This window comes from Mus pahari, chromosome 3, assembly GCF_900095145.1.
Source record: "Mus pahari chromosome 3, PAHARI_EIJ_v1.1, whole genome shotgun sequence".
Lineage (NCBI taxonomy): Eukaryota > Metazoa > Chordata > Mammalia > Rodentia > Muridae > Mus > Mus pahari.
Window position 1 is genome coordinate 39,868,360 of NC_034592.1, and position 27,441 is coordinate 39,895,800.

Below are 27,441 nucleotides of genomic sequence, written 5' to 3' on the forward strand. Positions count from 1 at the left end.
GCGGGACTCGAGAGCTGCGCGCGCGCCCGGCCCGGGGAAGGGCGGAGGCGCGTACCGTAGCTGGCGGGGAGCGGTAGAGGCGGAGATCACTCGCCCGAGGGAGGAAGCGAGTGGCCGTTAGGAAGGCGCGGAGCCGCGGGTCATGGGGCTCGAGCGGTGCGTGCCCACAGGACCCGAAAGGGCCGGGTAAATGACTGTGTCGTCGCGGCGGGCCACGGGCGCGCGCTCCCACGGCGCCTCCGGAAGCGGGAGTCCCCGGGGTAACCGGCTCGTGCGCCCACCCCCTACGGCTGTGCGCGCGGTGGTTGGGTCCGCCGACGGCCGTCGCTGATTGGCTGTCGCCGGGGCGGGGCGGGACGGTGGTGAACGGGCGACCTTCGCGGGACTCTCAGTCTTTTCCCGCCATGTCGTTCGTGGAGAGTTGGAGGTGCGCGGGCGCGCGGAGGCGCCGTCAGGTTACCCCAGGCCCTGCGCCCCGGACCGGGTATTCCGACTACACTCAGGGGGACAGCTGGGGTGAGGGCGAAGGCGACGAAGACGAGGGATGCGACCAAGTGGCCCGCGACTTGCGGGCAGAGTTCTCGGCCGGGGCGTCGTCGGAGACCAAGAGGGCCCCGCGACTCCCACGGGTCGGGGACGGGTCGCCGGTCCTGCCGGATAAGCGCAACGGCATCTTCCCGGCTTCGGCGGCCAAGCGAACCCAGCCTCGGCGGTGGCCCATCCGAGCCCTTTCCATTCTCTGTTCGCTGCTGTTCGCCGTCCTCCTCGCTTTCCTTCTCGCCATCGCCTACATGATCGTTAAAGGTATTGAAGCCCAGGCCTTGAAAGGCTGTCCAGCGTAAAGTGGAGCCACTACATCACACGCCCCCATTCACACTCTCCTCCCAAAGCGTTCCCTCGAGACTGTTACAAGTCCTTTGCTCTTCCCCCTTTTGTCTTCTCTCCCCAGACGGACGTCCCCGCTCCGTAATGAGACCCATTTTGAAGAGATCTTTGGTTAAATCTACAGTCTTATATTCCATAAAGGCACTGAACACTTGAGTTGAAACAGCAGAGCCCCTTACTTTTAAAAGGATAAAAAAAGGTGCTTGTAACAAAGCAATGCTGTATACGTTTTAAGACTGATGTTTAGGCACATGCTGTGTATACACTTTTCTCTGAACCTAGATAAATTAGAGGACAAGGATCCCCATCCCAAGTTTCTACTTTTCTTTTCTCTTCTTTTTCTTTTTCGTTTTTTTCGAGACAGGGTTTCTCTGTATAGACCTGGCTGTCCTGGAACTCATTTTGTAGACCAGGCTGGACTTGAACTCAGAAATCCGCCTGCCTCTGCCTCCCAAGTGCTGGGATTAAAGGCACCACCACCACCACCCCTGCAAAGTTTCTACTTTTATAGGCAGAAATGGTTTTTCTATTTTCCCTTGTAACCAGGTAGAGTTAATTCAGGACAAGTCTATTCTACTGTGTCAGAAATTGACATACTGTCCAAATAGGAATGCTCAGAAAGACCCTCTTCCCCCCCCCCCCATTTGAATTTGTTGTATGGTTTAGTATTTATTATAGTAGAAAGAGATTTGGATTTAGTGTTGACTTTTGCCAATTCTTGAGAAATAGATACATTGAAAACAGTATTTTGTATTAAAAGGATTCAACACTGTCATTCTTGTGTTACCTTTACTAAGTAAAATTAAATCTCTCCAGTTTTGCTTTATTTCCTCCCATCCCCTAATGGGCTTCAAGTGGCCCTTCAACAGTTTTTTTCCCACTTCAACCATGATAGGTTTGTTATTCACATAGTTTATTTTTCTTTTGTAACATAAAGTTATATACCCATGAGTAGAAGTTCATCGCAGAGTACATTGGTATTTTGGAGAATGGAGTAAGGAACTGAAGTCAAATTCTGTTATGCCCCGAAGTTTCTTTTGTACAAATTGTCTTCAGCACACCCAGGGGACGAACACTACTCTGGTGTTTATTGCACTTGACTTTTGTAGTTATTTGCTTGAAGGTAGTAAATCAGAAATTTAACCTAACTCTGACTTCAGGGTCCTTTTGATATTGAACAGTGTCTTCAATGTCTTTGGATATTCATGTCATGAAGGAACACTAACTATTCTTCTACCTAAACCTCTTTGTATTCACAGAATTGCATGCAGAAAACTTGAAAAATGAAGATGATATACATACTGGGCTGTTAGGTATGAACTGATCATTTTATTCATCCAGTCACTTATTTTTGTTTTTCTAAATTAAGCTTAAGTTATAGAGGCTTTGGGATAAGTATTTTATATATGTCATGTGTAGCTGGTGTTTTTCATTTATATGTTTGTGGTAAATGTTACTAGATTTCCTTTTTTAGGTATACATTTAGATAATTTTTATAATTTTATAACGGGCCACTAATGCATGTATACAGTATTCAACATAACTTTGCATGACATTGGTCCACTAATTACTTAAGTAGTTTCTAATTATGTTTTGGAAGAAGCTCCCTATACTACTTCAGGAATTTAGAACTAGAAACTTACTCACAAACTTAGCCAATATAAATAGTATCCGAAACAGACTTCAGAAGAATTGAATGTCCACATGTATTTGTAAGCAGTTTGTCTTGAGATACAAATTTTAAAATAAGAATTATTTGCCATTAATGTCTAGGTGAGTCAGCTAAGTTTCCATTGTCCAAAATGTCATACATTATGTAGTTTATAGCTTTCTACTGAAGAGGATTATTGATGGTGTCTGTCTCTCTCGTAGACAATTTTGAAGAGTTTAGACCTTTATCTATTTGATATATTTTACTATTAAAATTCAGGAATGAGGAAAACAGCTATTTTTACAACAGAACTAACTGCCAAGACACAACCCTTTATTAGCCTCTAATCTAGTGGAGAGTAAATACTGTCAGTATCACTTAATAAGTTAACTCTGTCAGATTCATGGGGATTAATTTTAAAGTAAGCATATTTTTGGCTTATAGAACCAACAGAAAAACATTCTTTAAAAAAATTGTTTCAGGGTTGAGTGTGTAGTTCAGTGATAGACACTTTGCTTAGCACACGTATTGCAATCCCCAGTACCACCAAAATAAATAAACAAGCAAACATGTGTTTGAGAGAAGCACTGCAAAGATGGTTAAGTTATTGATGGAATTGAGGCAGTTGTGATAATACTTGTCCTTCTAGTTCTCTGAGTTTGAACTCTCCTCAGTTTGAGAATAAATGCACAGCCAGCTTTACAAAGTATGGTAAACTGACAGCAGACCTCCGAGTAAACTTTTCCTTAGGAAAAGAAGAGACCAGTTCTAGTAACTTTCCCTGAAATCAATGATAAATATATGAAGATACCAAGAAAAAAAAAATGCCTAGGGAATTATATCCTTGTGTTGACTCTTAGTTAGGATTTCTATTGTTACAAAAAGACAGCATGACCATGACAGCTTTTATATAGGAAAACATTGAATAAGGGGCAGACTTACAATTCAGAGGTTTTTTAGTCCATTATCATCAGGGTGGGAAGCATGGCAGCTTACAGGAAAACGTGGTGCTGCAAAAGGTAACTGAGAGTTCTACATCTGTGTCAGCGGGCAGCTGGAACAGTGAGGCATGGAGCCTCAAGCCCACTCCCAGTGACACATTTCCTCCAACAAGGCCATACCTCCTAATAGTGCCACTACCTATGAGCCTGGGGGGCAGGCATTTTCTTTCAAACCACCACATATACCCTTTTTCTGTGAGAATGTTTTATCATTTTGTATTATTTACTAGACATTTTAATTTGTTACTAGTCTTTTGGCGTAATTAATGCTATTAGATCTGTTACATTACTATTTCAATGAGATACATTTAAAGTTTATCATAAAACTGCCTCAATATTTTGATAGTAGGTTGATTTTATTTTGTAGAAAAAAATAATGAGAGCACAGTAAGTACTCAACCATAAAAGGAGTTCTCTTTCTATAGACATAAAAATTTTGACCCCTGCAAATATTTTTGAATACTGATCTAGGGCTGGGATAAGTTTCAGTAAAGTAGGAATGTGCATTATCATTTCTTATTTTGACATGGGTAATTATCAGTCTGGTAACTTGCTTTTATTTATTTATTTTTTTGTGTGTGTGCTTTTAAATTTCAGCCCAAGGTTGGGTCCAAGGATATTTGCTTTTATGAATAGTTCTTATGCAGGTACTCAAAGGACTGTGGGTTGAAAACCACTTTTAAATACTTGAACTAGGTGCTGTGTCCATCCTCCTACACACACACACACACACACACACACACACACACACACATACGCACGCACGCTTTTCTTTCTTTCTTTCTTTCTTTCTTTCTTTCTTTCTTTCTTTCTTTCTTAGCTCAGTTTTGTTTTTTTCAGAAATTTATTCAAGTGTCAAATGTGATTAAGACGCCTGGGAAGTAAGGGCTAGAATGGTCAGTGGTTAAAAAGCACCGTCTGCTCTTGCACAGGATCCGGATTTGGTTCCCAGCACCCACAACCTTTTGTAACTCAGTTCCAGGGCACCCACTTCTCTTTTCCTGACCTCCAAGGGCACTAGGCATGCACATGGCTTATAATGTGTATTCAGATAAACAATAAAGTAAAGTAAACCTGAAAAAATTCTGAAAGGTAATTTGTAAGCTCTAATACTTGTTAGAAAAATCTTACTTGTAAAGTTGCTAAGGTACTACAGTTGGCTTAGTCATTTATCTTTGCTTCCATGAAAAAAAATTCTTCATGGGAAGCCTGTTTTTGTTGTTATTGTTTCCAGTTTGATTCTTGTTTTGTTTTTGTTTTTTAAAGAAAGGCTTGTTATGAAGCATTGGAAGATCGTTTGGGAGAGTTGTTTGGTTTTGTTTTGGGAACAGGGTTTCTCTGTTCCCTGACCTGGAATGCTCTCTGTAGACCAGGCTGACTTCAAACTTAAGAGATCAACCTGCCTCTGTCTCCCAAATGCTGAGATTAAAGGTGAGCCTTTGGGAGAGATTATTGATCTGGTTGACTCGTATTAAGACTAGTACAATTTTACTACAGAGGTTATCAGGCAAAGTGATTGTTACTATCTTTGAATGGTATTGATCCTGCTGTAGGTTTTACAGATGTTGGGATCTCTTTTTTTTTTTTTTAAGATTTATTTATTATTATACATAAATACACTGTATCTGTCTTCACACAGGCCAGAAGAGGGCATCGGATCTCATTATGGGTGGTTGTGAGCCACTATGTGGTTGCTGGGATTTGAACTGAGGACCTTCAGAAGAGCAGTCAGTGCTCTTAATCACTAAGCCGGGCTCTTTTAAAATTCTTGCAAATCATCCCTTACTTTGAACTTACTTTTCCAGGGAAGTTAATAAAATTACTTATTAATAACACATTTCACTCATTCCTCTTTTAAGGAATCTTAAATCTTTTTTTAGATTGTTCTGAGACTAGATTGATTGTGTTAAACATACAATATTGAATTACTTAATTTTGTACATTGGCTTTTGCATTTGTTGTAGTTTTCCAAGTTTTCTCACATTTGACAGCTCGGTGTTGCAGTATGTCTTCAGTCTTTAATATTTCCCAGGATATAGCATAATAACCTTTCGTTTTAGGTAAATCTGGGAAAATACTTAGAGAAGTACATGAAATTACCTTTAGCAGAAAATACTTAATCTAAAATATACAGAGCTAATATTTTCTATGTGTGTCACAGTTCATACCATATAAAAATTATGTTATGAGATTTGATGGAAAGCTTTTAGTGACTTAGGAAGCTAGTTTGGGTCTGATTTATATTCATTAGACTCAGCTACTTGGGAAGGTAAAGATGATGGTTTGCTTGAGTCTAGGCACTCGAGGCCAGCCTGTGCAACATAGAAAGACTCCTAGTTCAGAATAAAACACATCAACTGACCCATGTGTGTGTGTGTGTGTGTGGGTATACCCACACACACACACACACACACATGCAGACATATACATACACACGCACGCACATACACACACAGCTTGTAAACATGATTTTGCATGTGCCTATCATTCCTTAACATTTGGTATTTAAATTCCTTATATGGTAAAGACCAGATTTGATTTATTTTTCAGTAACAAGTTGTTCTTGTTTTTGAGCTACTCATATAGTTTGTATACCTAACAAGTTTTTACAATTTTGCCTATGTTCAGGGAGGAAATAACTGACAAATATTGAGTTCAGTCTTCAGAAATGAAATCATTTAAAATTTAAACTTTCTTTTTCAGAGGTATAATGCTGTTCCTCCCCTCATGACTTCATCCTACAAAATTTTAGAAATATGGTTAAAAGTTTCAAAGAGAAGCCGAAGTTCTAGAAGTGACCCATAGTAAAATAGATGTTAAGAAAAGCTCACTAAATTCTTAAATTAAGTTCAAAAATTAAAAACTCAGAATTTGGTTTAAAGTATGATTTTTCTGATTAAACCCACAGACTATTAAGGAAAAACACAGTTATTTGAACTTGTGCTGGGTAACGCAAATCTTTTATCAGAACATTCACTAATATGCTACCCTCTGCTGTAGTACCATCTTTGAAAGAAAAAACAAAAGTCAGTAGACTGGAAGAATGTAACAAAATGACAGTTTATCAGGGTTTTGATTATGAATTGTTTAATATTTGTATCAAATGCAACAGGAATGTCAGGAAGAACGATACTTTCTGAAGAACAAACTTTAGCCAGGCTCAATAATACATATTGGGAGGCAGAGAATCAGAGGAGAATCAGAAGTTCAAGGTTATCCTTGAAGCAGAATGAAGGCCAACTTGGTCTATAAGACCCTTTCTCAAAAAGTAGTTAAAAGAGGAAGAAAAAGCACAATTTTAAATTGACTTAAAATTATATATTCCACAGTATACACTTTTTAAAAGTTTTAGGTTAATATACTTAGTATGCCAAAAATATTAATACTTTTAAACCATTTTATGTCCATCAGTATGTTCAGAAAATGCATAATGACACTGTTTGCTCTGGTATAGTGAAAAAGCAGGTGCAGAAAACATAAGAGTCAACAGAGTTGGTCATTAGTAAGTTGTTTAAAGTTGAGTGATATATGCATAAGAATTCTTCATACTTCTTTCTCAACTTTTAATGCAAAAAGTTTACAGAAATACAATTCCAGATATTGATCTGAAAAGTAACTGAACCTTCAAACTAATTTATTTTGAAAGATGCACTAACAATGAATTTGAGCAGGAAATCTACATTCTCAATGTTTACAACTAATGTAAAGACAACTAAAACAGTAAATTTCACTTCATGAATAAGATGGAGTTTCGTCATTGTATCAACTAATAAATTGAGTTCAAGAGAAGATAGATGTATGTATTTAGTTCAAATTCAAAGTTCAAGGTCTGTACTTTTGGAAACAGTTCACACTGAAAATCTGAAACATGTCTGTGTAATGTGCTGAGTTTGCAATGTCATTTGCAACATTTTTTTTGTAATAGTGAAAAGGCTGAAAACTATGTGGTGAGACCGTAACTGTGTACTGACTGATAAAAGCTTTTCACATAGATGACTGCTCTGTGAAAGCAGTACAGTAAGAATCTTATTTCTGGATGGTGCAGAGAACACTTCTGAGCACTCTGCAAGTTTCATTCCCAGTATCTGCTAGCTTTCAGAAAGATGCGAGCAAGCTTTGAGTTAACTAGCTATGGGGGTGGCATAAATCACAGGGGGAAAGAAGACTTCATTTTTATGGCCCTCAGTTTTTTATCTTAATTAAATACTAAGTTACATGAATTCATAAATAGTATTAAAATGTTACCTAAGGATACATTTTGGAGCTATCATGACAAAATTGTTGGAGTTAGGGTCTCTGGCTTTTAGATGAGTTTTGTATTTGACAGATGTGCTCCGAAAGCTCTGAGATGAAGAGCCTGGTTGCTTTTAGGTGATCAGATATTGAGTTTTAGATGTTATTTCCCTCTTTACCTTTTTTAGGTATCTGGAAATTTTATCATTTCATCGTAGGTGGTAATCTTGAAATTTTTTTCTTGATTAGCCTATTTATTTTAGAGACTATATAAATTATACTAATCTTGGAGTAAACTTTTATTATGTTTACCTTTTTTTGGAGATGCTCACTTGAACAACAAATAGCACATATTTGCCAATACAAATGTTTTTAAATTATAGTTCACAAAGTTTTGTAATTTCTGCTGTGTTCTTGCTAGGTAACATGAAGGTTGAATTTCAGCCTTTATGATTGTTGATCCCAGGCTAGGCTAAGATCCTAGAGCCTGGGCACTGCCAGAGTTTTGAAATTGAGCTGCATTCTGACGACATTTGCTGAAGTGAGTTACTGTTGAACTATCTTGCATCTGTTTTGTATGTCCTTTTAGATATAGGACTTAAACCACAGGACCATCTGCTATTTCTGTACCCTACTTAGAGGTATCTGCAGAATGATCTTGGGCCATCTGCCAAGATGTGCAAACCCACATTCCTGTTTAGTGTATCTCTTCTTCTGGATGGCCTTGTCAAGAAGCCAGTGGGACTCTCATTGTATCACAAGTTCAGCGCAAACACAATGTTTATTCCAAGTAGGGACATCATTCTCTTGTGTTCCATGTAAACACTTCATCTGTATCACAAACAGAGCATTTTTTCTCTTCTAGAAGCTTTATGATTTCCTTTCTATCCCTGACTAAATCTATATACTAGCTTTGTCATTTTACAAAATAGAACCAGAGAAAAAGTATTTCTTCTTCTGCTTTGCCACATACTTCTTGTGGGGTAACGAAAAAGGGGGGAGGGTGCAGGAAAAAGGAGAACTATCAGGTCAGTCTTTCAAAACACTTCTACATTTTCTTGTTTAATTACTTTGCTTTTACATGTCAACATTGTTGTCTCTGCTACTAAGCTTCATAAGATTTACAAACAATGCAATGCAATTTCTTACTTGTCTTGACCTGCTCTGGTTCTGACCTGGGCTGGTTCACCCCTTCTTAGGCAACCTGGTGGTCCCTGCTCCTGGGAAGTCACCATATCGATACTAAATTAGTGTGGACATCTGATCCAACATAGTACACTACAGCCCAGAACTCCTGGACACAAACCATCATCCTATCTCAGCCTCCGTAGTAGCTGGGACTATAGGCATACACTGCCTCTCCCAGCCCTTACAGCATTTTTGGATAGCCAGGAAATTACTAATTCTTCTCGTTCTCTGGTGGTTTGTCTTTCCTTCTGGAACTCTGAAACATCTCGTGTGAACTTTTTAGTAAGAATATATTTTGCTTATTAAGAAACAATCAGAATATGATGATACATACATTATAGTACAACTTACCTGACCCTCTTCTGTCAAAAAGGGACTGTCTTACTAGAGAAATCATTTTGGAACCTGCTTTCACTTTCATATGGCCATGAATTCCAAGTATCTGGAGGAATGAGCCTGAAATTCAGATCCTTCTGCTTTTACCTCCCTAACACTAGCTAGGATTACTGGCATCCCCATCACTGTGTTAGGGAGGTAAAAGCAGAAGGATCTGAATTTTTTTTTATCAGCATCCTAAGTAATATTTTTATCCATATATAGCACATATACATATGAATCTCTATAGTAGATTAAGTTTGTAAGCAAGTTTCTATGTAAATCATGTGAAGACTGACTTCAGGTTCGTGATCTTACTTTCTCAGTCTCCAAAGTCCTGAAGTTACCAGTCTATATCACCATGCCATTTTGTAACTTGTTCATTGATTTTTTTTTTTTTTAACAGTGAGATTTTTTTTTATTCAACAGGCTGAAACTTAGAGTGCTCCTTGCTCTTTGCGCTCTCTCTCTTTCTCTCTCTCTCTCTCTCTCTCTCTCTTTCTCTCTCTCTCTCTCTCTCATGTTAGTTTGTTTGTTTGGTTTTTCTGACAGGGTTTCTCTGTGTAGCCCTGGCTGTCTTTGTAGACCAGGCTGGCCTTGAACTCAGGAATCCACCTTCCTCTGCCTCTCAAGTGCTGGGATTAAAGGTGTGCACCACCACTGCCCGACTTCATTGATATGTTTTAGAATTTATTGTGTATTGTGTGTGATATGAATTCAACCACGTTTCCTTTTTCTAGATAGTATTGAAATGTTTTATGCCTTAAGGGAGTTAATAGTGATTAAATTCTATCTACTAGGCAAGGATCTTACATTGAGTTTTATTCCTAGCCTACATTAACATTATAAATTGTTTTTTATGACAAGTTCTTACTTTGTTACAAGCTAACTTACTTGACTTTTCTTTTAAATGCTATATTTTGCTCCTCTGGGTTCATGTGTTCACACTGTTAAATACAAGGTTCCGCAGCAGTCAGTATCTGGTAGCAATCTGCTATTGAGTATTATTTTTAACATATAAACCTTAGAATTTTTTCAAATACAGCCTTGATCTGAGTTCTGGTGTTATGTCCTTAGAGACCTTAGGGAATATAAAATTTATTTTTAAAAAAGTTACCAATCTGTAGCTACTAATCTCTTCGCATTCTTATTTTATTCTTACCAAAATTTCTGTGAAGACTGTGTGTTTTCTGTTTTGTCTCCATTAGGTAACACTGTATCAAATACAAAGTAGTTCTGTAGTATATTCTATTTAGTAGATGTAATGAATTGAATTTATGAAAGACTTTTTAAAAACTTGAAGTTAAAATAACACTGGGGACTGGGGAAGCGGCTCAGGAGTTAGCATATGCTGGGCTGCTCTTGCAAAGGAGTAAGGGTTGGTTTCTAAAGCCCTGTGGCAGTTTGTAATTGTTGGTGGCAGTTCAGATGATCCGAGACCCTCTTCTGACCTTTGCAGGCACCCAGCACACATATGGTAGACATAAATATATGTCGGTAAAACTTTCATACATGTGAAATTAAAGAAAATAAATTGTAAGAAATAAAACTACACTCCTACTAAAGAGAATTAGATTGCCAGCAGTTCATTATCCCTTCAATATAGTGAGTTGAGTAGTGTCTTTTATTTACAATCATCATTAAAAAAAAAAAAACCTTCAGATCAGTGTATTCCTATGTCCTGTCACTCTATCTTCTGCTTCAACTTGAATTCACTGTAATACCATGATTTTGATTTGATTTCTGTGGGAAAAATGTTATAAATTGACCAACTTATATTCCCAAGACCTTGGTAAGTGGGAGGTCAACTTTAGTTTATATACTGAGCAAGGATATTTTAATAGGAAAATTATAAAGAAGAACTATTCCACAGTGGGTTGATATATCAAATGTGCTTGTTTTGGAATGGAAGAAAGCACTGGGTACCAAGCAGTAGCAATTGCCAGCTCTTGCTCATGAAATTAAGTGCAAACCAGAAGCCATGCTAATTCTGAGAATAAATTGTTTTTTGACTATTTTTGTTGTAGTTGAATGTCATAGAACCAAATTTCTATATTTTTAGGTAGAATTTGTCTTTCTTTACACACAGTAATTTTGTTAAAATATTTAATGATATCACCTCTAACTATGTTCTAGTAATTTCTACATTAAATGGGCTAACATGTATTAAGCTCAAATCTCTTAGGAAATTTACATCAGCATCTGGACATGAAGATTCTGGTTTAAATTATTTTAATAATTTTTCACTTTTTTCTCTTAAAGGCTTCTGGTCTCTGCTGATAATCTCTCTAACTGCTGGATTATCCTGTTGCAGCTTTTCCTGGACAGTGACTTACTTTGATTCTTTTGAACCAGGAATGTTTCCACCTACTCCTCTTTCACCTGCTAGGTTCAAGTAAGTGTTTCTAGGTTTATTTTGTTTGTTTGAGGTTTGTGTGGGTTTGGGTGCACGTGCACATGTGCGCGTGTGCATGTTAATGTCAGTTCTGTTAAAGACACTAAAGTTATGAGAAGCAATAAACTGGGATATGTTGAAGCTCTAGATTTCAGTATATAAGACAAAACAATGCAAGATTTTTTTCAAGTGTCTGGGCCTCACCCCAAGTAATTGGAGAATGACATTTTAAGTACCATATCTTATTAATGTAATTTTTTAAAATATTGAAAATCGCATATCAAAGAAGTTTTTTTTTTAGGTGTAAGAGTTTACAAAGTTAAATTGCAAAAATTTGAAAAGTTTTTGTCAGGTGTGTGGTCAGATTCAACAACAATTAGTTCTCAAATAAGACTTTTTTTCAGGATTTGAACCTCATGTTTTAATTAACTTGCATATTTGGTGCCCAGTGAACCGATCCAGACTAGAGTTAGATGTGTCTTTGTAGTAGAATTTCTTTGCACTGTATTTTCTTGTGTTTCAAAGAGTATTAGAAACTCGGTAGCCAATGGTCTAGTGCTTGAGAGACTTCTGACTTAAATAGTATTTGCCAAAAGCTTCAGAGATCTCTAGTTTTCTACAAATGGAATTGGGAGGGAGAATGAAGATGTGAAAATTAATTTCAGTTAAATTTATGTATATTATGACAGCCATTACTATTGTTATTACCAACTCTACCCCACCTCTTAAGCAAAATGTCTGTTTCAGGGCCTCTGTAAAGGTGAAGCCATAATAGTGAAAACTGTCAGTATTACTATAATACTAACATAATTGTTGTTATTACTTTCATTATTAGTGAACTTCATATATTTTCCTCCCTCAAAATATGTGCTTAAAAATTTTGGTTTTACTTGAAACAAAATGTAAAAATACATATCTATTTTAAAAAGTATTTACCTGAACATATATTTTAAATGTTTCACAAATACTCATGTGTATCCGAAATGTAAATTCTATGCCTATGGATCTGTGTTTGAAGTTGATAAATATTAATTCACAATTAGATATAGGAAAAGCTAATAGTGGAATACCATACTATATAGATTATTACTTGGGTAACATTCAGTCAGAAAGCTTATTTGGCAAAGACATAACAGAGTTCTAATTTATACTGTTTTGCTGCCCGTTAACACCCAGTACCTTTAATAGAGATTATAAATCTTTTGTGATATATTTAATTTTCTATTATTTTTATTTGACATCTTCCCAATGCTAGCTGTTCAGGAAACTAGAGTTTTAAAGGTTAAAGAATTTTAGTATTCTCCTAAAGATCTGTTAACTAATTGTACTAAGTTTTAATAAATTAATCTTTTTATTAAATTGTAAGTAGAAATAAAGAACCTCTATTGTCAGATGTTTAGTAGTCATTAAAATCAGATAGTGCTGCATCACATACTTTGTGTGCTTGGTCATCTAGTCTTTAAAACTCTTAAAATTGTCTTAATTTTTACAAGTAAATATAAAATATAAAACACCAAATTATTTTACATTTATTCAAGCGGAATTTAAGTATACACATAAACATACAAAGTGATATTCAGTTTGACAATGCAAACATTGCCCTCTAGTGTTCATGAAAATAAACAATTACTTTATAAAGATCTTAAGAATATTTTCTCTATGTAGCCAGTAGAGTGAGTCCTTGCACAGGAAAATAGACTCTTGTGAAAATGTTACAATCTTTAGACTATTTACTTAGAAATCAGAAAGAAATATAATGTTTTAATAAAAATAACTTTATACTACATCATGTTATCTTACTACCTAAAATAGGGTCATTGTAAGCATGTTTCTTGATTGTTTAAAAATATTTCTGATTCTTTGTTAAGGTGGCCTTGCAATGTAGCTCAGTTGCTGGAGTGCGTGCTTCGTATGCATGTGGCCCTGGGTTTCTCCCTGGCACTGTACAGTGTGCAGTTAGTTGTCCATGTGTGTCATCCTAACTAGTTCAAGGCCATCCTTGGACTGTATAGCAAGTTTGAAGCCAGTCTGGGATATATGAGGCCTTGTCTCAAAAAGAGAAAAATAGGATTGTGGCATGTGTGTAGGTGTCCTTTAAGACAGTGGAAATAACAAATCGGAAAAATTACTGCCAACATTTTAATATGTTTTTTCTGTTCTTTGCTCTTTATGATTATTTTAGAAATGGGAGTTGGGATCACCATGTGTATACTATTTTTCATGTTAGTCAATTAATGAATGTAATTGGTTTATTTAAATAGTCTTGGTAGTCTTTATAGAATAAAACATGGGTTTTAATAAAAGAATAATTTCAAGGGAAGAAAATCAAAGCTATTGTCTTTTTAAATTTTTTATTTTTTTTACTTATTCACTTTATGAGTCACATTTTACTGAAACAAAATTCTCAATGAAATTAAAAAGTAGCATTTCTTGCTATTTAGTAAATATGAGGAAAACCATTTAGTGAAATAACTGAATAACTAGTGAATTGAATGACTAGTTTTGATTGATACTAAAATGAAATGCTTTTCTTGTTACTTATTTATATTTAACAAATTTTTATTATGTTTTATTCATTTGTGTGTATGTATGTGCTGCTATTGCTGCATGTACATATGCCATAGCACATGTGTCAAGGTCAGTTGAAGGAGTCAGTTCTCACCTCCCACCATGTGGGTTCAATTCACCATTTGGGATTGAAGTCAGTTTTTCCACACTTAGTCATTAAAATGAGATAGCTTCAGATCGCATACTTTGTTTACTTGCTGAACAATCTTGCCTTCCACCAGTGTATCTTTTTAATTTAGCTAAGTTTATAAGTGCATGGAACCATCTTCCTGTCAAAGGTCATTAAGTACCTTTTTGAAAATGTACCTTTCTTTATTTTTATTCCCAAAGTGCTTATGTAAAAGTGAAAACATTCCTTAATTATATGGAGAACTTTGTCTTAGCTACTTGGACTTTGCATTGTTAAAAAACAAAAGAGAAGTTTAGATTTTGAGAAGTATCTATAGCATCCCTTAGTTGTCATTAGGTTATAATTTACTATAACAATCTTGCATAATTTACTGGTTTCCCCCACAATGTCACATGATTACCTCCAACTTCCTTCCTTCATTCATTGGGTCTTAGGAGTGAGTTCCAAGCAAGCAAATAAATTGCGTGTATAGTCATCACATATCTATTTAAGGCCTATCCACATAAAATTACTGCATACAAAGAGAACCCAAACTGTTAAGTTGTCTTGAGGCTTGTTCCAGGATAGGCTAGTGGCAGAACCAGATATTTTATTTAAATCTTTGTGATTGAAGAAGTTAGGTAGAATATCTACCTTGACGTTGAATTCTTCCTAAAAGTACAATTTTAAAACTAGTGCTTTAATACTAGAGATGTCTTAGGTATTCCAAATAAAGTTCATAGGGAGAGGAGCCAAGTCTCTAAGCCACCTGTAGATGTTATTATTCATGTTGTTCCGTTTTATAAGAAAACAAGCCCCAAGAACTGAAGCAACTTGTACATTCAGATTATTTGTGTGTAACATGATTCAGCTATTTTTCATTTGCTTCATTAACTCACTGACTTCTACATTATAAAATAAATTAATAGGAGTTTTACTAATTGTTTTTCTGTTGACATCTAACTTTAATAAGCTTTTATAATAATGACAGTTTTATTTCTGCAGTATTGCCAAATAAGAGTAACAACTTTGTTTTTAACATCTGTTCTCATATTCATTGTTTTCTCTAAATTAGTGACACTTTTTCTTTAAACCCAACATATTTCACATTACTTTTAAACCCAACATATTTCACATTACCTTTGTATAGGCACCATCTAGTGGTAAATGGTCTAACTGTAAGCTTGCAGTTACTCTATGTACTAGATATAAAACCATTTCATTATCAAAAATCCTATCTATAATAAAAATATTACTTGTAGACTTGTAATAAATTTAGTAGAAAATTGAAAACCTTGTTACTAGAAGAAAATGTCCATTGTTTAGGTCAGAAGTCAAATTTAACAGTTTATTCCCCTTATACCTTTTGTAGAATTATAAAACCAAAATAACCTAGGTATTTCTGGTTTATTGGTTATACATATTACATTTAATACTTGCATTTAAAGTTAATTTATATAACCTAAACATTACAACATGTCAAGCACTCCTACCTAGGTCTGGTAGACTTCTTAATTAGCTCAAGCTCAAATCATTGTGAAGGGAGTTACAAGTTCTACTAAGCAGTCTTTTTACTTTTTTTCCAGGCATTGAGCCTTGGGCCTGTCACTTGCTTAGCAAGCATTTTACAATTGAACTATATTCCTAGTCCTAAGGAATTATTTTCTGTCAGAAAGATAGACTATTACTTTATACTATGAATATACATCAAGACTTATTCCTAAGGAGAAAAAAGTTTGTTTATAATTACAAGAATAGATGAACTCTATTATGGAATTCAAGTGTACTAGAGATTTCTAAATGTCAGGTTTTAAGCTGATAAAAGGGTATGTGAAAAGAAGTACATCTTTAGGTAGCAAGATGGCTCAGCAGGGAAAGGTGTTTCCTGCAAAGCCTGGTGGCCTGAGATTGATCCTCTGGAAGGAGAGAATCCCTCACAGGCTGTCCTCTACCTTGACTTTTATACCATGGCATACATTTCTTTCCCCAACTAAATAAATTTAACTTTAAATTTTTATATTTTTGATACATCATGTATTTGAATATAAAGCTTAGATTGTTGAATAACTTACTAAGAAATTGACTTTACATTAAAGATTTCCTGAGTAATGCTGAAGAAGTGATGTGCTGTGATGTGGAGACTTCTTCAGCTCTTGTAAATAAGTCTTTAGCCACCTTCTATAGTAATAGCTCAATATGAATCTCAAAACTAAAAATGAGCCTATTTGACAATGGCTTATTTGCTTTATGAAGAATTATTTATGATTCACAAGACTAAGGCAGGAGTCCTGTCATGAGTTCAAAGCTAGTTTGGGTTACATAATAAGTTCGAAGGGAGCCTGGAACTAGAGATACTAATTATCTTCTCCTTGTGCAGTTTAATAACCTTGACTCTTTATTTACAATATGAACATTTGTTAGAAGGCAGAGACTTCAAATGTTCCTCGATTACTTAAGTCTGTGCTTATGTCATCACTCAAATCTTTTTTGTTTGTTTTTCATTTTGTTTTTTTTTTTTCATCCCTCAAATCTTAAAGCCAATTGAAGTTAATTCAGCCAAGAAAGGGTATTGTAACTTGACTTATAGTATTTATGCCTCAGATGCATCTTGAATTTATTTCCTGGAATGAGGCAAATAGGAACACATATACTCATTTTATAGAAATCAGCATAAACTTATGTTACTGGTTGCTTTATTGCTTATTTTTGATATGAGATTAATAGTCAAAACAAACCTTACAGTTATCCGATTAATAATTTCTAAAACTGATAAGGTTAAAGAATGGTATGATCTTCCCACACACCTGTTTAAAGTACAGTCTACAGAATTAGATAGCCAACCTGTAGTATTTCAGTTTTGAGATATAAACTAATGAGTAGCTGCTGATTTTCTGACATTGTTGTCTTGTTCTTTTTTTTCTTTTTTTGGTCTGAATAATTGGGTTATTCACCTTTCTATTGCACTGTCGGCCACAGATATTTGATATATACCTTAGTTTCAGAAAGTACATTTTAAATTTTATTAAACTTAGCATTATGCATGCCTCATACTTTTAAATGCACTGCATTAGGTACCATTGAGAATCTGAAGAATTGGTTGTTTCAAAAGAACAAGGTTTTTAAAAATTGCTTTATTAACTTATTTTGATAAGTCTTTTATTAAAATGTGCTACTTTTACATGCTTTACTTCCTCTGGAAAGCATTCTGTATGTAAGTAGATGCTGAGACAGTAGGATTTCCGTGGGATTTTTGGGTGCATGTTGTTTTAACTATTGTTATTGGGAGCAACAGAAAGCATAGAATATTGAATATAAATTTTCTAGAGAATCGTAGATTTTAGGGTTGACATACTATGTTATAGTACTTTTGTATATACCCTTAAGGCTTTGTTTTAAATGTGTTACTAGGGTTATTCTGTAACTTCTCAGTGCTCTTCACATTGTAGTTAAGAAAGTCATAATGAATAATGGAACATTATAGTAAAATGTTATGGGTTATCTTAGGCAGTAATATAAACCTTGTAGATTAAGAAAAGTGGATGATTTAGTATTTAAATTAGAAATTTCTCTTCCAAGCACACTAGATGTAACATTGATCACAATGAATTAACTCTACCCTCTTTCATACAACTTTTGGAAAGCTGCTTCCTTGTTGAATCAGACTTGTTATTATCATGAACTAATGGAACAGATGGCTAATTGCAGTAGGAGAAAAAAAAACCTAACAAAAGAAATAGATCATGGACTTAGCTTTGATATCTGGGTGTCAGGAAGTTTCATTAACTAGGGACTGGAGCCATCAGTTGCAGTGCATATATTAGCAACTGTATTGGTGATAGCATAATGTGGCTTCTGGAAGAGTCACATGCATGTATTATGAAATACATTCTATTACTCCTGCATGGAGGTATGTGGAGATGAAATAAAATCCTTTTAGAAATTATGTTAATACTTATTCTTAGCTTCCTTGTTTTCATAACATGATCTAGCTGATTGTTTGATTTGCACTTGTGTACTGTTGTACTTGGTGTGCTGTTAATATGTTACTTGTGAGTTTTAAAAAGCCTAGGCAGCACTGAGAATACTGAACTACTTTTTATATGTTAACTGTCTTAGTGCCGGGCGGTGGTGGCGCACGCCTTTAATCCCAGCACTCGGGAGGCAGAGGCAGGCGGATTTCTGAGTTTGAGGCCAACCTGGTCTACAGAGTGAGTTCCAGGACAGCCAGGGCTATACAGAGAAACCCTGTCTCGAAAAACCAAAAATAAAAAAAAAGTAACTGTCTTAGTTAGGGTTTCTATTGCTATGAAGAGACACCATGACCACTGCAACTCTTAGAAAGAAAAGCATTTAATTGGGGCTGGTGTACAGTTTCAGAGATTTAGTTCATTATCTTCCTGGTGTGAAGCAATGCAGTATACAGCAGACATGGTGCTGGAGAGGTAGCTGAGAGTTATACATCTAGATCCTTAGGCAACAGAAAGTAACATTGGGCCTTGTTGGGATGTTTGAAACAGCAAAGCTCACTGCCACTGCTAACAAGGCCACACCTACTCCGCCAACAAGGCCACTCCTTCAATAATGTCTATGAGAACCATTTTTATTTACGTTATCACAATGTTTATAAATTATAAGAAACAACCTATTATATTAGAAAATGTTTTGAAGTCAAGGAGGTGCTTTTAAATCCAGCTTATGCTATATACTCTAGATGAATTCTTGATCAACTCAGTCAGCAATTAATATAAGTTACTGGTTAAATCAACAGATGAGGGCTAGGGAGATTGCCCAGCATTTAAGACTGCTTGCTGCTTTTTCAAAGGATCAGGGGTCCATTTCCAGCACTCAGATCTGGTAGCTCACAACTACCTATAACTCCATCTCCAGGGGATGCCATTTTGTCTGGCAAATTATATAGTCTTAAGGATAAGGCAGATTTCTTTAAATTACATATTAACAAGCAGTAATTGATACTTTGCAGTACAGCTATTAACATCTGAATATTTGTGCTTTAATGACTAGAACACTAGGAGGTCAGCTAAGGGCTATAGACTAGAAGAAGCAGGAAAACTTAGAATAGGTTTAGAACTGTGTTACACATATATTTTTACACACTTTTCTCCTTTTTAGATTGTAATACTATAAAATTTTCCTTCCTTGCCAATTTGGGAAATATTTTTCAGTCTAAGTTATAGAGTAGGGGATATATAAATTAGTGGCAAGGAAAATAATGGAAATTTAAGAATTAGAGGGCTGGTGAGATGGCTCAGTGGGTAAGAGCACCCGACTGCTCTTCCGAAGGTCCGGAGTTCAAATCCCAGCAACCACATGGTGGCTCATAACCATCCGTAATGAGATCTGACTCCCTCTTCTGGAGTGTCTGAAGACAGCTACAGTGTACTTACATATAATAAATAAATAAATCTTTAAAACAAAAAAAAAGAATTAGAAAGGCAAAGTAAATGCATCAAGATTTGTTATAACTATTATAAATGATAAGAAAAATTAAAATCCTTCTATCAAGTCTCTATGAGCAACCAAAAAGGTATGTGAAGTACCTGCCCTATAAAATTGCAAAGCTTTAGATATAGGGCAAAAGAAATGTATTACTAGAAATTACCTTCAATAAAATATCCAGGTTGAAATAATATGCTTATAGTAAATTCTCCATATTTCATTTGTATGTGACCACACATACCATGGTATGTAATTGTAGGTTCACAGACAACTTGGAGGAATCCATTTGCTTCATGTAGGACTGTGAATTGAATTCAAATTGTCACGTTTGGTGGCAGTCCACGTCACTAGCTCTCCCTAGTGAATTTTAATGAGAAAAGTGATCTTGAATAAGAGAGATAAGAAAAATGCAAAGTAAAATTACATATGTTTTATAGTCAGTGGTGGTATTGTAGTCTGCCTCCTAGGTTTATTTGTAAATTTTTTTAGATTGCCTTGGTTTAAAGTTAGGTGTTTGCTTAAAAGGAAGAAAGAAGTGTAGAGTGGTAAATAAGCTTTCTTTTTCATGCTGTATAGCTAACTAATATTTATTTGCTGTGCAATAGCTATGTAGTCCTCACAGCAGCTTTGTAAGGGTAAATTTGCTGTCAGTTTTATAGAGGAAATTGAAGGCCAAAGAGATCAGACAACTTCTCTATCTTTATACCCCTTGTAAGAGGTAGTCAAACCCATGTCTGACTCTAGAGTTTGACTGAAATCACTGATGAGAATCACATGAGCACTTCATTGTGTGTGTCTATTGATGGAAAAGATTTCTTTGACACTAGACTAAGATAGTTTCCTTTGTACAACATCTTCTAACATGGAAGTTTTCCTGTTATAATCAACCTTTCTTTGTAACTATTTTCAGTCATTTTATTCTCATTGAACAGTTCCCATTTTTTTCCATCTTATTTCAGAAATGTAGTGGGAAATATATTTAAGCCTGATAGAATCCACATTTAGGGTTATAACTTGAGAAACCGTTTACTTCTGTCAATATCTGTCTATTCTGTCTTATTATATGTTCAAATGAACAATCAAAGTTTTTTAACTAGTAAATTAACTTATTCATTAATTTTTATTTTATTATTGGATTTCCTGGATTGGCTCTTTGGGAATAAAATATGTGTTTGAATTCCTATAACATTTTTCTACTTTAAGTATAGATAATATTGGTAAGTGTATATTGGTCAGGGTTCTCTAGAGTCACAGAACTTATGGATAGTCTGGAGCTAAGAAATTGGCAGTGATTAGAAAGAGACCAACATCATTGAGGTGACATCTTCTGTCTTAGTTAGGGTTTTACTGCTGTGAACAGACACCATGACCAAGGCAAGTCTTAAAAAAAACAACATTTAATTGGGGCTGGCTTACAGATTCAGAGGTTCAGTCCATTACCATCAAGGTGAGAGCATGGCAGCATCCAGGCAGGCATGGTGCAGGCGGAGCTGAGAGTTCTATGTCTTCTTCAAAAGGCTGCTAGTGGAAGACTGACTTCCAGCCAACTAGGGTGAGGATCATATGCCCACACCCACAGTGACACACCTACTCCAACCAGGTCACACCTATTCACACAAGGCCACACCTCCAAATGGTGCCACTCCATGGTCCAAGAATATACAAACCATCACAGAAAGTAACCTTTTAAGTGGTAGAAATTACAAGTATGTAATTTCTTTCAAGTATTTTCTTATTCTTTCTGCTTGAAATGGTCTTAGAATTTTATAATTACAAAGGATCCTAAATTAATATAATCCTGTCTTCTATTTGATAACCAGTCTTATTAAAACACTTTTTTATAAATTTTTTTTCATTGCTCTTTTCCTTTCTCCTCTTTAAACAAATTCCATATCCTCCCCTGTTCCTTACCACCCAAATTTATAGCACCCTTTCTAAAGAAGAAATGCAAAAAAAAAATGCAGGCAAAGTCCATTTGTGTTGGCCTCACCATGGGGTCTGTCCTGTTGTATGGTTGTTAACACCCACTGTCTCAGTTACTTTTCTACTGCTGTGTTGAAACACCATGACCAAGTCTGAAATTAACTAAGTCCAAGATGATGGGTTCACCTGTAAGTTTCTTTTCTTAGATCACTTGAAGTGGGAAGTGCCACCTTTGATATGGGTCATATCTTCTTCTGGTAGCCTATATAAAGAAAAGAAGCGTGCTCCCTTTTGCTCTTGCTCTCCCCAGCAAATCTATTCCTTCACTCGTCTTAGAGCTTCCTTCTTAGAGATTGTAGCATATACTGAAGACCAGCTGAGACATGCATGCTTGTGGACTCAACAACTACTGGATATTTGGACCTGTTCTTGGCAAATAGTCATTGTTGGACTAGCTGGACCACAATCTAAACCATTTTAAGAAATTGTGTGTGTGTGTGTGTGTGTGTGTGTGTTATAATATGTATATATTCATTCTATACCTTGTTTCTCTAGAGAACCCTAACTAATACAAGAGTAAAGAAGGGGTTTTTTTGCTCACATATTGTGAATCTCAGTCTGTGGAGGGAAGCCCAGGCAGGACTCAGCATTAACTGGAAGCAGAAGCAGATATAAAGGCCATGAAAGAGTGCTGCTTACTAGCTTGCTCCTCTGGGCTACCTTCTTATAGAACCCAGGACCACCAGTGTAGGGGTGGCACCACCCACATCAATCACTAATTTAAAAATGGCCTACAGGCTTGCACATAACCTGATCTTACGAAGGCATTTCCATCATCTCAGGTGACTCTTAACCTTGTGTCAAGTTCACATAAAACTGGCCAGCACACACACCCAGTGACAGTACTGGAGAAAACTGATTTTCCCTTTGCCAGCAGTATCAGTCTATCTTTTTAGTTAAGGGTGGTCCACTTTCCCTTCTCAGCAGTGAGACTTTGTGTGGTTTGAACTTGTGCAATTCTGTGTGTACTTTCAGTCTCTTTGAGTTCATGTTTATCAGTCCTGTTGTGTCTATATGAAAGATGCTGTTTCCATAGAGTTAACCATCACCTCTTGCTATTAAAAACTTTCGCCTTGTCTTCCATGTAGATCTCTGAGCCTTGAGGGTTTTGATAAAGACAATTCACTCAAGGATGTATACTCAAGTCTCATTCTCTGCACATTGTTTAGTTGTGAGTGTCTCTGTTAGTTCCCACCTATTACAAGTAGAGACTTCTCTGATGATGGTTGAGGGATACTCTGATCTATGGGTATTGCAGTATATCTTCAGGAGTCATTTTATTAAGATCCTTTAACAGAATAGAAGTAGTAGGTTTTCCCTAGGCCTATGACTTACTAGTCTCAGATTCTTGGCCACTTTGGCAGTAAAGAATGAGGTTTTACAGGTCTGTGGAGTCACAAAAACCAGGAGACAGGCTAGAAAGAAAGTCTGGAAAGGAATAAAATGAAATCTTGAGAGTTCTACTTCTGGTTCTGTCCTCTTCTTCATACACCATACTGCTTTTTTTTATTTTTATTTTTTATTTTTTTATTTTTTTTATTTTAAACTTTGCCGTGTCTCTTAAATTTGACAAATCAAAACTTGTATTGTTAAGGAAACCTGACATTATTCACAATATTTTTTTGCTCTTTTTCTTTTAATTTTCTATTTGGTACTCAAAAGCATTTTTAGAGGTAGGGATATAGCTTAGTTCTTGGAGTGATTGCTTACCATTCATGGGGCCTTGAGTTTGAATACCAGCACTGACTGCATAAATTGGGTGTGGTAGAGATAGAAGAATCTTTGGAGGTAGAGATAGAAGAATCAGAAGTTTAAAGTCATTCCCTCTATGTTGCTACAGTAGGCTAGAACTCAGGTAGGGGAGTGTCATCCTCTTTCCTGTCCTCTTTTCCAATCTCTTCAGACTATTAGTCCTGCTGCAGCCTACCTAACCCTCCTCCCCTAGCCTACCTCCGCTCTTTTGCTACTCACATCTTAGTGAGGATCCAGGGTCCTCCTAGTTTAGATCTCTCTTGCAGCCCCTTTCAGCCTCTCCTTGTAGCCTGCCTCCATTCCTGTGTAACTTACTCCAGACCTATAGAATAGCTCTGTACCAGGGAACCCACAGCCAGCTGCCACACTTGGCCTTCTGGCAATATTTGAGTACAGCCTTCATTTCTTTTTCTTTTTCTTTTTCTTCTTCTTTTTACATTAATTGTTTGTTTGCTTATATGCTAGTTTGGCTGTCAGTTCAGGGAACAACTTGGATTCTGTGAATCAAACTCTGTTCAAACTATATGAGAAGCACTTTTACCCATCTAGTCACATGTGTGGCGGTCAGAATGTACCTTTTGTGAGTCTCCTGCCATGGGTTCCAAGTATTAAACTCAGATGTTATGCTTATACTGCTGAGCTGTCTTGCCATCCCCTTTTTAAGAATATGCCATTCTGGGCTGGTGAGATGGCTCAGTGGGTAAGAGCACCCAACTGCTCTTCCGAAGGTCCGGAGTTCAAATCCCAGCAACCGCATGGTGGCTCATAACCATCTGTAACAAGGTCTGACGCCCTCTTCTGGAGTGTCTGAAGACTGCTACAGTGTACTTACATAAAATAAATAAATAAATCTTTAAAAAAAAAAAAAAGAAAAAAGAATATGCCATTCTACTACAGTAAGCAAAAAACATATCATTACAATGTAGTTAATGGAATACTTAGAAAAATAGAAAAATACAAGCAAAAAACTCTTACAAGAAGCTTCAGAAAAAATTACATGTACATAAATTTTGTGAAGTAGTTGAAACTCAGTAATCATAAATTAGAGATGTTTCTTTGCTGTCATTTAGAGACTTGATGGAACCTACTACAGTTAAATAATCATATTAAGATGAAAGCTGACATTTGTGTTAAAGTTGAACTCGTTCACATAGGCTCAAAAGAATAGCTTCTTCCTATAACTGAAAAAAAATTATATGACCAGGATAAATACTTGGAGTAACATCTATTTTAAGCTAGTGCTAAATAAGAATGAGAGCAGGGAAGTGCTATAAGTGGAAGACTTGCTTGTAATCTAAAAATTATGCTGTTGCTACACACAATCGGCTTTGTACTAATAAAATTAAAAATACATTTTTAACCGGGAAATCAGGACTTTCTTGTTAGCTTTTTTTTAAGATTGTAATGTACGTTTGTGTATGTGCTGTGCCATTTTACATTTTGTTCATGCCTATGGATGTTCTGGAGCTGGTATTATAGGCAATAATGAACCACCCAATTTGGGTGCTGGGCAGTCCACTGGAGGAGCAGGAAGCTCTTTTAGCCACTCACCCACCTTTTCAGTCCCTAGGACAACTTTTAAAAGAGAATTTAAGATTGATAATCCTATACTAATCCTGCAAGTGACCAGTATTTTTTAACTTATGCACTAATGTATAAAACAGGACAACTCACCGGGCAGTGGTGGCGCATGCCTTTAATCCCAGCACTTGGGAGGCAGAGGCAGGTGGATTTCTTAGTTCCAAGACAGCCAGAGCTACACAGAGAAACCCTGTCTCAGGGGGAAAAAAAAATTACGACAACTCATTGTGATATCTTATGTTTTTTAGTATTTATTAGTTTTATTTTAGATCTTACTCATTTTCTTATACCAAATCACATGTTCTTTTTTTTTTCTTTTTCTTTTCTTAATTTGTGTTTTCCCTTTTTCTCTAGGAAACTGACTGGACATTCTTTCCACATGGGCTACAGCATGGCAATTTTGAATGGTGTTGTCGCTGCTCTCACTGTGGCATGGTGCCTCATGTAAACCTACAATAGAGAAGGCAACATTGTTGGTGAAAGTCAGGATTGCGTTTCAAGCAACAGAAACAAAATTGTTGACTCAGAGTACTATGAAATGTGATCAGATACTTACTATCCTTATGGAAGACCTTATAGCGGCACTTCTTCAATGTATAGGATGTTTACTTCATCTTTTTACTTTTGTTTATGTAGTTTATCAGTTACAGAAAATATTTTAATGGAAATCAAGCTTGGAAACTTGAATACAAGACATTGCCTACCTTTCTATGTATATTCCATTTTTTACTAACAGATATTGGCATTTCTGGTTGAGGTAGAAATACTTATATACTACATTAAGAAAACAGTACTGAGGCCAGTGTCTTACCAAGACCTTCAAGCCCAGCATTTTGAAGATAGAAGCAGGTTCTGTGGGTTTGAGCTTAGCCTGTAGCTGTACAATGAGATCATTTCATAAAAAAGAAAAGAATTTCTATTCTTTGACATTTTGTTGAAGTTACATAAATCAGATTTTTTGATAATCAGTAGAATGCATATGTACATTTATATTTTTGTGGAGTATACCTGGGTGTTTTATATATTTTTATAATGCTGAATTTGTGTTTTTAAAATGATTACATTTATGCCTATATGGTTGTAAATTTCACTTCTTAGCTGGTGTAAACCTGTCCTTTAGTATTTTGTCTTTTTTAAAAAAGGATTAAAGTACATTGACTTGAGTTTGAGATTAAGTAAATATATTTTTTTAACGAACACATACTACAAATTCAGGGTAAACTATTTGTTGTTATAAAGTTAAGAAATTTGAGACTTTTAGCTATTTCTATTTTCTACAATAGAAAGTATTTATTTTGATGTATATATTAGGGCAGCAAAACTTGTACTATTTTGTTTTTAGTAAATGAAAACCTAAAAAGTTTATATGTAGAAATGTTTGAACTTGTTTTTTTTAGTCTCGAGAATTTAGTTGCCAAAGTAGAAAAGGTATTTTGATACTCTGTATGTGTACAGATAATTTAACTGTACTATGTATGTATATTGTAATATATTATAGATACTGTAATTGTCATGTCAAGGGTTTTTATTATTGTTTTCTTATTAATTAAGCTTTAAATGTTTCTCTCTCTTGCTTGCTATTTAAGTGTGTAAAAAGTCACCTCAATGAGTTACACAGCTGTTTCTCCTGGCTGTAGAAAAACTTAGATTAGGAAAACATTGTGTATTCTAGCTAAGTGGCAAGTGAGTGTGTGTGGTGCATTTGCAGCCCTACTGTTGTTACTACACAAGGGTTCTAAAAGTCTCAACATTTTCTCTATATTCTCCAAAAAAGGTCATTTCTATTGAATTGGAAATGGCAAATAATGTTCCAATTAAAGTGAGCGATGAAGAGGGACATAGGTAGAGTCTTACTAAATACTAGTCCCATGACTTATTAGCTCTACTAGTTATGCTTTTTAAAATGTTTGTTGTTTATTAGATTTTTCATACACTATATTTTGACTTTATTCTTTTCACATGATAACCTACCCCCAACTCTTTCTATATCATCTCCTTTCCCTCCACCCCCCACCCATCCAACTTCATGTTCTATCTTTCGGGGGGGAAAAAGAAATCTGTTGTTTATTTGAATTTCTGTTTTTTATTCTCAGGCATCTTATATTCTTTCTTCCACCTTTCCCTTAAAGGACTCTTATTACAAAAATATGTTTAAATTGTAAGATTATTTTATCTCCTCTCTACCTGTGTAAAGCCCCATTCCCATTATCACCCCAATTAAAATGGCTCCTTCCACTTCTTTGTGTGTAATGGCAAAATTAAA

General features: G+C 35.9%; 1 protein-coding gene across 1 annotated transcript; it reads left to right on the forward strand.

Moving 5' to 3' along the window:
- The first annotated feature begins 88 nt into the window (after window positions 1-88).
- Window positions 89-27,428, forward strand: Arl6ip6 (ADP ribosylation factor like GTPase 6 interacting protein 6). The gene is made up of 4 exons (XM_021193842.2): window positions 89-804; window positions 2,145-2,198; window positions 11,596-11,728; window positions 25,533-27,428. Exons 1-4 carry the CDS (start codon window positions 405-407, stop codon window positions 25,624-25,626), a joined length of 681 nt encoding a protein of 226 aa, XP_021049501.1. The 5' UTR covers window positions 89-404; the 3' UTR covers window positions 25,627-27,428.
- The last annotated feature ends 13 nt before the right edge of the window (window positions 27,429-27,441 follow it).

Bases quoted from the DNA above. Each gene is read 5' to 3' on its own strand.
- Arl6ip6 (XM_021193842.2), top strand. From the start codon at position 405: ATGTCGTTCGTGGAGAGTTGGAGGTGCGCGGGCGCGCGGAGGCGCCGT. The intron at 805-2,144 runs GTATTGAAGCCC...TTGTATTCACAG, and splicing joins CGCCTACATGATCGTTAAAG to AATTGCATGCAGAAAACTTG. The intron at 2,199-11,595 runs GTATGAACTGAT...TTTCTCTTAAAG, and splicing joins TATACATACTGGGCTGTTAG to GCTTCTGGTCTCTGCTGATA.